This window comes from Eretmochelys imbricata, chromosome 13 (genome assembly GCF_965152235.1).
Source record: "Eretmochelys imbricata isolate rEreImb1 chromosome 13, rEreImb1.hap1, whole genome shotgun sequence".
Lineage (NCBI taxonomy): Eukaryota > Metazoa > Chordata > Testudines > Cheloniidae > Eretmochelys > Eretmochelys imbricata.
Genome location: NC_135584.1, coordinates 38,263,036 through 38,276,770, shown reverse-complemented (window position 1 = coordinate 38,276,770; position 13,735 = coordinate 38,263,036). Strand labels below are relative to the sequence as shown.

The following is a 13,735-nucleotide window of genomic DNA, read 5'->3' as shown; positions in this document are numbered from 1 at the left end:
GGGACAAACAGGCAGAGATTGGGAGGGAGGGAAGAAGGGAAGGTGTGTTGGGACACACAGGTAGTGATTGGGAGGGAGGGAAGGAAGGTGTGTAGGGACACAGGCAGATAAATGTGCTGTGCATGGGTGCAGAGGGACGAATTTGATCAATCAATTGATATTCTTTCCTTCTCCCTGTCTCCGGTCCTTCCTTCTAACTTGCCCCCACCCCATTTGTCCTGCCCCCCGACTCTGTTCCCAGTCTGGGATCCTAGTTGCACACATTAGTCACCCACCCAGACAGATCAGCCAGGAGCCCTGCTCAGACCCTGAGCCCCTGTCACCCTTGCACACACGTCGTCGTGTGTCGGTGATAAATTACTTCTTCCACCAGGCGCCAGGAGGGTCTCTCTGCTCCTGTATCGCACCGCCCCGCGTCCAGAGCAACCCACAGCAGCTAACCCCAAACAGGCCAGCAGTAATTATCCCGTGACTGTTATTCCGTATAATGGGCACTGGGGCAGCAGAGGGTAGGCATGGGGAAGGGGCGGCTGTACTGTATAAGGGGCACTAGGGGACAGCAGAGGGGGGGGCGGGGAAGGGGCGGCTGTACTGTATAGGGGGCACTAGGGGGCAGCAGAGGGGGGGGCGGGGAAGGGGCGGCTGTACTGTATAGGGGGCACTAGGGGGCAGCAGAGGGTGGGGGCGGGGAAGGGGCGGCTGTACTGTATAAGGGGCACTAGGGGGCAGCAGAGGGGGGGGCGGGGAAGGGGCGGCTGTACTGTATAGGGGGCACTAGGGGGCAGCAGAGGGTGGGGGCGGGGAAGGGGCGGCTGTACTGTATAGGGGGCACTAGGGGGCAGCAGAGGGGGGGGGCGGGGAAGGGGCGGCTGTACTGTATAAAGGCCACTAGGGGCAGTATTGTCACCCCACTCCACCTTCCATCCCCCTTCCCCCCTTTCCCTCTCCCTCCCATCCCCACTTGCCCAGCCTGTGCCTTTACTCCCGCCCCCCCCCGAATCAGACACGCTTTTATTGTATTGAGCTGTTGTTTTTTTAATCAATTCATTTCATTACAAAACAAACCAAGATTCAAAGAAAAGGAGAAAAAATAAATGGTATAAAACTGGATATTATCACAGATACCCCTCTCCCCGTGCCCCCCAACAATACCACTGTAGTCATTAATGCCTTCTTGTCCCCATGGGGTGGGGGAGGGAAATGTAGGGAAGGGGCTTCCATGTGACACCATGGGGTGGAACCTCCTCCCCCACTCTATTGGAGAGTTACTTTACCCCATGGGGTGTGTGTGTGTGTTTCGTATACCCTGCAAAATCTGATGGCTCAAACTCCCCCCCACTTCCCCACCATTAGCCACATCTGCCCCCCACCCCCATTGCTGAATTGATGGGGCTGGGCTCACACAGAGGGGATAGGAATATCCCCCTTCCCCTGGTTGGGTATTTTTGCCTGATAGGAAAATAGCTCCAGGAGGGAGGCGGAGAACGGGGGTGTTATAGGCCGGGGGCCCCCTCACCCTGCATCTGGCATATGCTGTGAAGCCCAGATGGTAGGGGCATTTGGGGGAGGAGACCAGGGGGTAGGAGTGGGGACTTCAGAGTCATCCTTCCTGGATGTAGAAAGAAAGAGAACTAGGACAGGCGGTCAGAGAGCTAGGATGGATGGACGGAGCTGTGATCGACAGACAGAGAGCTTGGACAGACGGACAGAGAACTTGGATGGATGGATGATTGGAGGTGTGACTGATGGACATAGAGCTTGGACAGACGGACGGACGGACAGAGAGTTTGGACAGATGGATGAACAGAAATGAGATGGACAGAGCTTGGATAGGCCAGGAAGGACCCAGGAGCAGCCAGGGTCTCAGCTCCCTCTGCCCTCACAGAGCGGCTCCGGGAAGTCACTCAGGTCCCGGCCAATGATCTCGGTCACTAGGAGAAAAGAGAGGGGAAACCAGAGTGAGGGCCAGACAGACCCTGAGCCAGACAGACCCTCGTCCTGGGGCTGGATCAGAGCCAGTGCACCCTGGAGGGGAAAGGCCCCATGTCCCATTCCCTAGCCCATGAGCCAGGCTGTCCCTCGCCCTGGGGTAGGATCGGGGCCAGCGCCCCATAGAGGGGAAAGACCCTGATTCCCATTCTACATCCTGTGATCAAGCCAGGGGAGGGATAGCTCAGTGGTTTGAGCATTGGCCTGCTAAACCCGGGGTTGTGAGTTCAATCGTTGAGGGGGCCATTTGGGATCAGGGCAAAAATTGGGGATTTGTCCTGCTCTGAGCAGGGGGTTGGACTAGATGACCTCCTGAGGTCCCTTCCAGCCCTGGTATTCTATGATTCAGTCCCCTGCTTTAGAGCCGGGTGGGAGCCAGCGCCCCCTAGAGGGGAAAAGTCCCATTACCTTCCTCCAGCGTGATCCCCTGGACAGGCAGGCTGTCACGGAAAGCCGCCCGGTATCCGCTGCCCCTGGGTTTCTCCACCTCCTCAGTCTCCCCCGACTCTGGATCCCCCCAGTTGGGGGGCCCGGCTCCCTCTGACAGTGGTGGGGGGGTGAGCTGGGCAGAGGCTTGGAAGTGTGGGGGCCGGTAGCCCAACGGATGGAAGTGGGAGGGCACCGTCAGCCCAGCCCCCCCATACTGCTCCGTGTGTGGGTAGTGGTGGGAGGGCTCAGTGGCCAGGCAGCGGTGATAAGGGGGTGTCAAAGGGAGCAGTGGGGGCCCATCAGGGTATGGGGAGGGGCTCCCAAAGGCCGCAGGGGAGGGAGAGTAGCCAGCCCTGTAGGGGGAGTCATCAGGGTAGCAGGGGAAGTGAGGGCGACTGGGAGAAATGTCCATGTCCCCAGGGCCCTCGGGGGGATAGGGGGGACTGCAAGGGGGCACCGGGGAGGAGGGGCCAGGGGGGAAGCTGCGGAGTGGGGAGGAGGGGGGTGGCTCCTCCTTGAAGATCACTGTGGGGACGGGGGGGGAGGGGGAGAAGAAGGGAGAGAGAGAGAGAGAGAGAGAGTCAGAGACTGCGGGGAGAGGGAACTGCCCCAAATCCTTCCCATCAAACAGCATCCCTCCCCTCTTCTCCTGCTCTCTCCCTCCCGCTCCTTGTCTATTTGCCATCTTTGCCCCTCCCCCCACCCCCCACTAACCATGAGGCCAGGTGGGAATCATGCCCCCAATCGCTGCCTCCCCAACCTCTTCTCCTTCCTCCTCCCCCATCTCGTGCCCCTCTCCCCATTTACACGACTCCTCCCCCCGCCCCACTCACCAGGCAGGTATTTAAAGGTCTGCGTTGGGCTCCGTTTCCGCCGCCCATTGGAGACGTAGAAATAGACTTGGACAGGCCGGGCCACCTGTGGGTTGCTGTATTCTGGGACTGTGAGGGTCAGCGTGGTCTGGAGGGGGGGGGGAAGAGGGAATTCGGGTGAGGGGGGGGCATCAAAATTCCCTCATCCTGGGTGGGGCTGGAATTTGGAATCTGTTCCAGGAATCCAGATCCAGGGTCGATCCACTCCTGGATTTACTGCACCCCCACTCCACTCCCCCAGGATCGATCCACTCCAGGATTTCCCCCATTCCCCACCCCGCTTCCACATGGGTGATCAGCTCCAGGACTTCCCCTGTCCCCCACCCTGTTCCCCCAGGGTGGATCCGCTCTGGGATTTTCTCACCTCGTTGCTCTTGAGCCGGTTGATACAGGCCTCCTCCTCCCATTGGAGCTTCCCATCTGAAAGGAGAGAGGTTATTGGAGAAGAGGCCATGGAGGAGTGGAGCAAGGGGGAAGGGAGGCGGGTAGGGAAGGTCCTGGGGGGGATCTCTCCAAGTGCAGGGAGCGGAGGCATTGTAGGTCCAAGCGTCTCCTGGGCATAAGGGTGCACAGAAGGGACGGTGAAGAGGGGATTGGGAGGGTACCAGTGGGGTGGGGGGAGGGATTGTGGCTCCCAGGGGGCTTCCCAAGTGCAGGGGGCAGGGAGGAGATGGTGGGGGTGGGGCTCACACTTACCGGGACCCCTCTCAATGAAGACGACCTTGGAGTCGGGCAGGAAGTTGGCGCCAGATAGCACCATCTCCTCGCCCCCACGCCCCGACCCCGTGCTGAGGCTGCATCTCTCCACCAGGGGGAGCTCCTGCGCCGAGCGCTGGGCTGGGGGCAGGAGAGGGTCAATGGTGAGTGCCCAGCCCCACGGACGGACACCCCCCACCCCACCCCGTGACCTCTAGTGGGGCCTGTAGTGGGCATGGACCGCATAGTCCTAGTTCGACCCACCACGGCCCCCAGCGGGGCCCATAGGTGGCACCAACCAATCGCCCTGGGCTGACCCACCACGGCCCCCAGTGGGGCCCATAGGTGGCACCAACCCCATAGCCCTGGGCTAGCCCACAGCACCCCTTGGCACCTGGGCACTCACAGCACTCGATGGGCACAGAGGCAGCTTGGATGGAGACGACTTTCCCATTGCCCTGGGGGACGTGGACCCTGAACACGAGCCGGACCCGGGTGTTCTTGCGGCCTATGTCGGTCTCGCCCTTCCGCAGCTCGATGTCCGAGTTCCGCAGCTTCAGGATCCCCGCGCAATCAATGCTGGGGAAGGGAGGCAGGGTTAGGGGGCCCCCTGGAGTGTGGGGGGCAGGTCAGACCCTGGAATGGGGCCCTTGGTACCACTTCAGCCCCCGCCCTTGGGTCTGGAAAACCTAGAACCGGGTCCCTGTGTTATTTGGATTGGACTCTGGGGTGCAGGTCAACCAGGAGAGGGAGAAAACCCAGAGCTGGATCCCAGAGCTCCCTGGATTGGCCTCTGGGGTGCAGCTGCTGGATTCCCCACCCCACCCCCTGCCTCCCAGGACTGGACTCTGGGTCACAGCCTTTGGGGAAGGGAAAGGCCTGGAAGTGGATCTCTGTGCCCATCCGAATGGGTTCTGCTGTGTAGCCCCTGTGGAGATAGGAAGATTGGGAGCAGGATCCCGTTATATCCTGGAATGATCTCTGGAGGCACCTCCCACGCCCTGGAGGACGAGAAGACCTGGGCCTGGATCTCTGCATCCCCTGGATTAGACTTTGGGATGCTGCCTCCCCTGGGAATGAGGGGAAGATCTCGAACCAGATCCCCTGTGTCCCTGCAGTGGACTCCTGGTCCAATCTTCCTGGGGCAGGGTGGGGTGGGGGACACCAGAATTGGATTCCTTTGCCATTGGCATGGATTCTGGGTGGAGTCTAGAAGTGGCACTGCCCTGGGATGGGGAAAAAAATCCAGAAGCGGATCTCTGCTCCTTGTGGAATGGACTCTGGGTGGCACCGCCCTGGGATGGGGAGAAAATCTTGAAGCAGCTCCCCAGGGAACTCACTTGGCCGCCATGTTGTTCTCGGGCAGCAGGGACATCTCCAGCACCTTGGTGCTGCTGAGGATGGTCTCGTAGCTGGCGGTGGCCACCATCTTGCCGGTGATGCGGTGCACCTGGTAGAAGGCATGAGGCCGCAGGTTGCGCTCATCGGCTGTGCCGATGAACATCTGCAGGGTCAGTGGCTTCTCGTCATAGCCCAGGAGCTTGCCAGGAGGGAGGGGGAGAAGGGGAAGGACAGTCAGGAATCAGGGGCCCGATCTGCTCAGCCTGTGATCCACCAGCCAGGATTTCCCAAGGAGAAGTATGGGAGGGTGACATGAAAATCCTGGCCTGGATCCGTCCATGCAGAATAGAGAGGGGGGCTGGGGAAACCTGGACTGGATTAACCCCCCAGGGAATGGGGAGAGAGGGTGGGGGAAACACACACCAGGTGCCCCCTCCATGGGGAATAGGGAAGGAGTCTGGGGGAACCCAGACCGGATTCCTTTTGCTGTCGAGACAGGGATTTGGCTTTCCTGCCAAGGACCATGCCTGGACTGGATCCCAGGCAAATGCCCCCACCCCATGACTCAGTTTCCCACCCCTGAGGGAGCTTGGGTTCTCTCAGAGCCCCATCGTGTGCCTCGTCCCCCCCACAGCTCTCGGAGTCTGGACGCCAGCCCAGCCAGGGTGGGGCGACGCCAGCGGTTTGGTGGTCTCCCCCAGGGCGGGCCCAGCTGTTTCCAATCAGCAGACGGGATGCACAGCTGGACTCGATTTGGGTTGGAACAGAACCAAGGGGGAAAAATCCTTTCCCCCCCAGACCTGGGTGAAATGGAATGTTCGGGGGGGGGGGGGGAGGACTCATGGAGCAAGCTCCCCTGCACGAGTCCGAGATGGGAGGTGCTAACTGGGGTGAGGTTCCAGGATACAGGGGATCTCCCTTGCCTCCAGCCCCCAACACCCCCTCCACTCCCCTACCACCCTACCTCCTCCAGCCCCCACCCCTAAAGCCCCCCCACAAAACCACTCCCCTCCAACTTCTTCAAACCCCAGAGCCCCTCCTCTAAAAACCCTTCCCTTCCATCCCCAGAGCCGCTCCCCCACACGCCCCCACCCTCAACCCCTCCATCCTCCCCAACCCCTCCCCCACACTCTGTTTCTCTTTTGCATACTCTGCCTTTCACAAATTAAGACTGATCTGCGTGGGTGTGGGTGTGCGAGCACACCTGCTGCCCCCTGCTGGAAGGGCTGAGCCCTGCTGGGTGTGAGTGTGCGTCTGTACCCACACACGCATGCGTGGCCTGTCCCTGGTCTGGAGCGTGGGAAAGGGCACCCTTGCATGTGCACTCCCACCCCACCCCCGCAGCTCCAGCCGGCAGGCCGGGGGGAGGGGGGGGCGGCCTGCAATGAGAGGGGGATGTGACCCCCTCCAGCCCTCCCCGCCCCCTGCAGATCCACTGTCACACAGAGCCCCTCACAAGCAGGCCGGCCTGGTGGGACCCAGCCGGAGCAGAGCCAGGACAGTGAAGGAGCGGAGCAGAAGGAAACGAAAAGGCGAAGGGCGCAGAGCAAGCGGAGAAGGGCGCTAGCGGCCGAGGAGGCAGCTGTCCCCACCCATCCTGTCTCTGTCACCCCCATCCTGCTCCCCCCGTCCCTGGGACCCACCTGCCATGGAACCCATTGCTCCGTAACCACCCACGCCACCATCCATAGTCATGAGAAACTTGGGGTCACAGCTTGGGGGATCCAATCCCTGTCACCCCCCACCCCAGCCCAGGGGCCACTGGGGACGCCTGGAGATGGGGCTAATGGGGTGAAATCCAGGGATGCCTCCAAGGAAGCTCAGGTACCTTCACCACAGGGTGACCTCCTGGAGCGGCCTTCACGGCACCCCGGCTGCCCTCGGTCTCGTAATGGGCCCGGTGGTGGGTCCGGGGCTGGACTTCGATCTTCAGCTCGTATTGTTCATACTGGCTGGGCAGGGGCCAGTCTAAGGGAGGCAGAGCGGATGACCTAGAGCAGAGAAGAAGACAGGTGTCCTGGATGGCACCTTGGCCTCTAGGAGGCGCCGTGCTGCAGGAAGTGTGTGTGGTGGGGGGCTCGGCAGGGGGCCTCTGCCCTGGCCATCAGTGCTGGCACTAGGGGGCGCTGTGCCACAGAGAATAGGGGTTGGGGCTCCCCCCCCATTAAGTGCTGGCCCCAGTACTGCAGGGGCTCAATAAGGGGGTGCGCTCCCCTCACTGTCAATGCTGGCCCCAATGCAGTGCTAGGGGGTGCCGTGTTGCTAGGGGTGGGGCAGGGGACATTGCACTGCAAAGAATAGGGTTGGGGACTCAGTAGGGGGCACCCTCCTCTCACTGCCAGGGCGAGGGGGCGGGCTGTGTTGTAGGGGCAGGGGGTAGGTCTAGGGTGGCTCAGCAGGGGACATTGTGCTGCAGGGAATGAGGCCGGGGGCTCCGTAGCGGGCGCTCTCCCCTCCCCGCACAGTGCGAGGGGGTGCTGTGCCACAGGGGCTCCCTAGGGGGCGCTCCCTACGCAGCCCAGGCTGCAGCACCCTGGGGTTTACCTTAAGAGGGAAGGTGCGGTGCCGCCAGGAGCCGTGTTTACGGCAGCTGCCACCGGGCGTGCTGAGCCGGGCTCTGGGATCTATAACAGGAGACATGGGCCCGTCTGCCGCGGGGCCAGCTTGACAGCTTGTTATTATACAATGGAACCGCTGCCAGCCGCAGCTGCAGCCCGGGGAGCAGCTGGCAAAATGGGACTGGCTGGCGCAGCGGGGTGGGGAATGGGGCCTTTCCCCTGTAGGGGGCGCCGGCTGGGATCCTGCCTGAGGGTGGGGACTGGCTGGTGCAGGCGAGTGGGGCCTTTCTCCTCTAGGGGGCACTGGCTGCACTGCAGTGGGCGGGGTCCTTTAGTAGCTGGTACCTGAAGATGGGGCTGTGGCCCCCGATCCTGGCCTTGGACCAGCCGAGTGGGGAGGGCACGGCCAGATAGTCCATCCCTTCCTTGCGGGCCGCCCCAAACCCCCCGTCGTCACCATTGCAGCATCCCTCCTCCTTCCGCGTCAGCGCCACCGTCTGCTCAGTGGAGGTCTTGCGGGCCTTCTGCGGGATGCTCTCAGCTGGGGGGTGCTGCCCGGCAGCCTCGTAGGGCGGCCCCTCCCCACCTGCCCCCTCCACCCCCTCCCCGCCCCCCTCGTCGCCCAGGCTGCCACGGCGGGAGAGGCAGGGCGAAGCCGAGGAGTGGGTCTCCGAGCTGGAGTAGCGCCGCTTGCCGCAGGGCGAGGCCGGGCGGGGTGCCAGGGCCACCCAGCCATCCTCAGCCCCCCGCCCGGCAGGGTACAGGCCCCAGGGCTCCTCCAGCCCGGCCCAGGGCTTGGGCGAACCACAGGGGGAGCTGAGGGCAAAGCGGGCGGCAGCTTCGTTCAGCTCCCGCTCCACGTCGTCACCGCCTGCCCCGTCATCGTCCGAGAAGAAGCTCCAGGGGGAGGCGCTGCCACTGCTGGCGGGGCTGGGGGTGAAGAAGCCGGAGGCCGGTGGGGCCTCCCGGTAGCTGCCATGGGCTTCCAGGGGCAGGTAGTCGCGTGGGGAGCAGTCCCACTCGGCGCTGGGCGAAATGGTGGTGATCTGGATGCTGGGGCACTCCAGGACGCGGGCGTCAGCCCCCAGGCGCACCCACCGCGCCGGCTGGCTCTCGAAGGTGTCATCCCGTGCCGGGCGGGGTGGAGGGGAGTGCATGCCGGCCCGGGGGCCCCCGACCAGGCGGGGCGGGCAGGGGATGCCCAGGGGGGAGGCATAGGCCGGTGGGTCACCCAAGGCCAGGGTGCAACACGGAGGGAGGTCTTCAGCGTCAAGGTCTGTGGGGGGAGAGAGGAGGAAAGATGGAGCAGGGATGGTGGCAGGGCTCCTCCTGTCCACCAGGGGGCAGCAGACACAAACACAGCAGGGCTCATCCTCTCCACCAGGGGGCAGCAGGGACACGCAAACAGCAGGGCTCATCCTCTCCACCAGGGGGGCAGCAGGGATGCGCACACAGCAGGGCTCATCCTCTCCACCAGGGGGCAGCAGGGACGCGCACACAGCAGGGCTCATCCTCTCCACCAGGGGGCAGCAGGGACGCGCACACAGCAGGGCTCATCCTCTCCACCAGGGGGGCAGCAGGGACACACACACAGCAGGGCTCATCCTCTCCACCAGGGGGCAGCAGGGACGCGCACACAGCAGGGCTCATCCTCTCCACCAGGGGGGCAGCAGGGACGCGCACACAGCAGGGCTCATCCTCTCCACCAGGGGGCAGCAGGGACGCGCACACAGCAGGGCTCATCCTCTCCACCAGGGGGGCAGCAGGGACACACACACAGCAGGGCTCATCCTCTCCACCAGGGGGGCAGCAGGGACGCGCACACAGCAGGGCTCATCCTCTCCACCAGGGGGCAGCAGGGACGCGCACACAGCAGGGCTCATCCTCTCCACCAGGGGGCAGCAGGGACGCGCACACAGCAGGGCTCATCCTCTCCACCAGGGGGGCAGCAGGGACGCGCACACAGCAGGGCTCATCCTCTCCACCAGGGGGCAGCAGACACACACACAGCAGGGCTCATCCTCTCCACCAGGGGGCAGCAGGGACGCGCACACAGCAGGGCTCATCCTCTCCACCAGGGGGGCAGCAGGGACGCGCACACAGCAGGGCTCATCCTCTCCACCAGGGGGCAGCAGGGACGCGCACACAGCAGGGCTCATCCTCTCCACCAGGGGGCAGCAGGGACGCGCACACAGCAGGGCTCATCCTCTCCACCAGGGGGGCAGAAGGGACGCGCACACAGCAGGGCTCATCCTCTCCACCAGGGGGCAGCAGGGACGCGCACACAGCAGTAGTAAATTGTTCTCTCTCTCTCTAACACACCCACACAAACCAGCAGTAGTAGGCTGGGGTCTGTCTCTCTCTCTCTCTCTCCAGTAGAGGGCAGCAGCAACATAGTTTATCACACCACAAAAGCCCTAGCGCAGCGGCAGTGACCCCTGTTCCCCCCTTGACAAGGCTGCACCCTGGAGGACGCCAGGTTCCCGTCCGGCCCAGGGCCGTGGCATTTCCATGGGGCCCCAGACAAGAGGGCCAGGAATCTTGCGGGCAGAAACGTCTGTGCTGAAAACCACCGGCAGGAAAGCCGCCTTCCCACGAAAACACAAAGAGTTGGAGAGACACAAAGCAACGTGATCTCAACCCAATTGCCAGCTCCGACACACACCTGCTTCTCATTTAAGGCCCCGTCTCTGCCCCTTTCCTCGGGTGGGCCCTTGGCCGGGGGAGGGGTTCTGGGGCTGTGATGTCAGACACCTTCGCCCCAGCCATGTGTCCAGCAACACGGGAACCCCAAGAGCCCTGAGGCTGGGCTGCCTGGGACCTCCCCTGCACCCACAGCGCCCCCTGCTGGGGCTGGAGTAGCTAGGAGCTCCACCCCAAAGCCAGCCCTCCTGCCCCACTCCCCACAGCGCCCCCTGCTGGGGCTGGAGTAGCTAGGAGCTCCCCCCCAAAGCCAGCCCTCCTGCCCCACTCCCCACAGCGCCCCCTGCTGGGACTGGAGTAGCTAGGAGCTCCCCCCCAAAGCCAGCCCTCCTGCCCCGCTCCCCACAGCGCCCCCTGCTGGGACTGGAGTAGCCAGGAGCCCCTCCCACTCCTCACATCACCCCCTGCTGGAAGGGGCTGGGGTCAGGGGGCTGCAGACCCCCCCCCCCAAATGATCGGGGTCTGGAAACTTGATAAACTGGGCACCAGCTCTGGGGCCTGAGACTCTCCCCCACCCTGTGGAGTGGGGCAGCCTGGCCTGGGATGGGAGGGGGCCGACACATGAACCCAATTAAAGGCGCACTCGCCTCCACTGGCAAGGCCTGGGTCGCCATGGGAACGTGGGGCACAGGGCCAGGAATGGGGGCGGGGGGAGTACGAGTCTGAGGGCGCTAGTTAAAACTGTGTGTCAGACAGACGGATGGCGGGGCAGGACACACAGACAGACCACCATGTTCCTCACAGCCTGGGGGGATCTGTGTGTGTGTATGTTGCAGGACAGGGTTGGAGAGCATGGGACCTGATGGACAGACACCCGAGGGAATTCTCTTCCCACCCCCCATGGCTGGGCTGTTCCGGGGCTGCGAGCTTCCCCAGAGCAGTGCCCCAGCTGGATGGGACGTGCATGGGGGGGTACTCTGGGGCTGCAAGCTTCCCCAGAGCAGTGCCCTGGCAGAACGGTCCGGGGCTGGGGCCGGCAGAGAGGCCACCCGTAGCCCTTGCCAGGCTCTTAGCATCCATCCCAGGGAGCTGCTCTTCCCATAACGTGAGAAACCAGAAGGGGTGTGTGTGTGTGTGTGTGTGGAAACCGAGCCCCCCCCTCCCCCTCATCCTTAATAGGACAAAACTTTCCATGCTCTTCCAGCCAGGGAAGAGCAGAAATCCTGCTGGCCCTTTAATACTCTCTCCCAGCCCACGCTGGCCCTTTAAGAGCAGCCCCCCCAAACCCCACATCCCTCACCTTCCAGAGACACCCCCATTCCCGGGGGGTCCTTCTCCTCTTCTCCAAAGATCAGCTTGAATTCCAGATCCTCGTCTTCGCAGCTGGCCGCCCCCATGGGAGAGGCTGGGTCGACTGGGGGGAGGGGAGCGTCCCCCAATAGGGTGGGATATATGGGAGGTCCTAGGGGGCGCCCCAATAAACTTCACCCCCTTATTCCACCGGGGGGGGCAAGATCTTCCTTCTCTCCCTCCTTCCCTCGCCTCAATTTTCGACCTTTATTATAACGTCCCCCAAAAAAAAAAAGTTGTCCCAAACTTTTCCCCAAGCCCCGCCCACATTCCCCCTCCAAGCCCCGCCCCCCACTCCCGCCTTCCTGTGATTGGTCCCAGCCCCGCCCCCTCAGCCTGTCATATTTAAGGCCCCGCCCACAAACCTATTAAAGCTGGAAAAATAATAAATCCATTCCTGTCGTCCCTCCACCCCGTCTCACTCCGGATGGAACAACCCGCCCCGTGCCGATTGGATGGCTGCCCGCGGAGCCCCGCCCTCCCCAGTAGAATGCATTTGGGTCGGGTCTCCCCCATCTGGAGATTTAAAGAGACAGAGTCTGATTTTGAAAAGGGAAAGAGAAGCCAAGTGCGATGGAAACCTTTCCCCTCTAGGGGGCGCCGGTTCCGTTCCGGCCCCAGGGCAGGGACCGGCTGGCTCAGGGGGGTGGGGAATGGGTCCTTTCCCCTCTAGGGGGCGCCAGCTCCGTGCCGGCCCCAGGGCGGGGACTGGCTGGTTCCAGGGGATGAGGAATAGAGCATGGGGCCTTTCCCCTCTGGGGGGCGCTGGTGACTGGCTGGCTAAGGGGGTCAGTAATGGGTCCTTTCCCCTCTAGGGGGCGCCAGCTCCGAGCCGGCCCCAGGGTCAGCAGGCGGCTGAAGTTTCTGCAACCCATTCCCGTTCAGTCGGGGGATCCGCTCTGGTTTCTGCTCTGACCTGTGGCTGGGTGAAGCTGTCCAAAGAGGGGTGGTGGCCAAGTCCCACCGTCGCCTGTGCAGACCTCGGGGTGGGCTGCTTGGAAAACCGGGAGCAACTTCCCCATTGCAACTGGAATGGGCTTGCTGCAGCCCCCTCCCTTTGCCCCTGGAAATAGCCAGTGGGATGGAAGACCTCTGGTCTAGGAGGGTCCCCACCCAGATCTCCTGGTGCCCCTCACTCCTGACCCGCAGCTCCTGCGAGCTCAGCCCCGGAGGGGTTAATGTTTTCAGGTTTCCTTTGCCATGACCAGCGAGTAAATGACGTGGTTAAGAAAATCCAGAACAGCCCTGGTCTCCCTCGTTCTCATTAAACTAATGGAAACCAGGCCAAGCTTGGGGGGCTGGGATCGGGGCCAAACGTCGGGCCTGGCCCAGCCTGAATCGATATCCCAGCGTCTGGGCCGGCTGGGGCCCCTGGGGGGGATCAAAGGTCTCGCCCCCGAGCTGGGTGGGCAGTGCTGCCCTTGAACCCCACCCTTCACCAGCCCTGCATCTCAGAGATCCCCACCCGCTCCCCTGGCCTCTCTGCACCCCAACCCTGCAGCCCCCCCCGCGTCTTGCCAAACCCTGGCCCTCCAGCCCCACACTGTCCTTCCAGAACCCGACCTGAGCCTCTCCCGTACTTCCCACTCTGCCCCCACCATGCTCCCTTTCCGCTCCAGCTCTGTCCCCCAGCCTCCCCTCCCTTATAGCCCCGGCCTGAGCCTCTCTCCCCATCTCACCACCCCTTCTAGTACAGGTGCCTCGACCCCCCATTTCCTTTCAGACCCCTCCCCCAACTCCCTACTCTCCAACCCCCCACGTGCTCCTTCACTTCCCCTCCAGCTTCCCTTCCAGGCTCCCCTCCTGCCCCCACTTCTCCTCTACCCCCCCCCACCGCAGCTCTTCCCCCATCTGACT

General features: G+C 63.1%; 1 protein-coding gene across 1 annotated transcript; it reads right to left on the bottom strand.

Moving 5' to 3' along the window:
- Window positions 1-1,863: 1,863 nt before the first annotated feature.
- NFATC4 (nuclear factor of activated T cells 4) lies at window positions 1,864-11,925 on the bottom strand. The gene is made up of 10 exons (XM_077832090.1): window positions 11,829-11,925; window positions 8,231-9,161; window positions 7,156-7,318; window positions 5,327-5,526; window positions 4,393-4,565; window positions 3,987-4,127; window positions 3,655-3,710; window positions 3,252-3,378; window positions 2,398-2,943; window positions 1,864-1,931 (listed from the first exon to the last, which is right to left on the bottom strand). The coding sequence occupies exons 1-10, from the start codon at window positions 11,923-11,925 to the stop codon at window positions 1,864-1,866; spliced, it is 2,502 nt and encodes an 833-aa protein (XP_077688216.1).
- Window positions 11,926-13,735: the final 1,810 nt, after the last annotated feature.

Excerpts from the sequence above, each read along its gene's own strand:
- NFATC4 (XM_077832090.1), bottom strand. The coding sequence starts at position 11,925 with ATGGGGGCGGCCAGCTGCGAAGACGAGGATCTGGAATTCAAGCTGATC. Across the intron at positions 4,128-4,392 it reads CTCTGTGCCCATCGAGTGCT|CCCAGCGCTCGGCGCAGGAG; the intron begins GTGAGTGCCCAG and ends TCCTGCCCCCAG. Across the intron at positions 3,379-3,654 it reads ACCGGCTCAAGAGCAACGAG|ACCACGCTGACCCTCACAGT; the intron begins GTGAGAAAATCC and ends CCCCCCCTCCAG.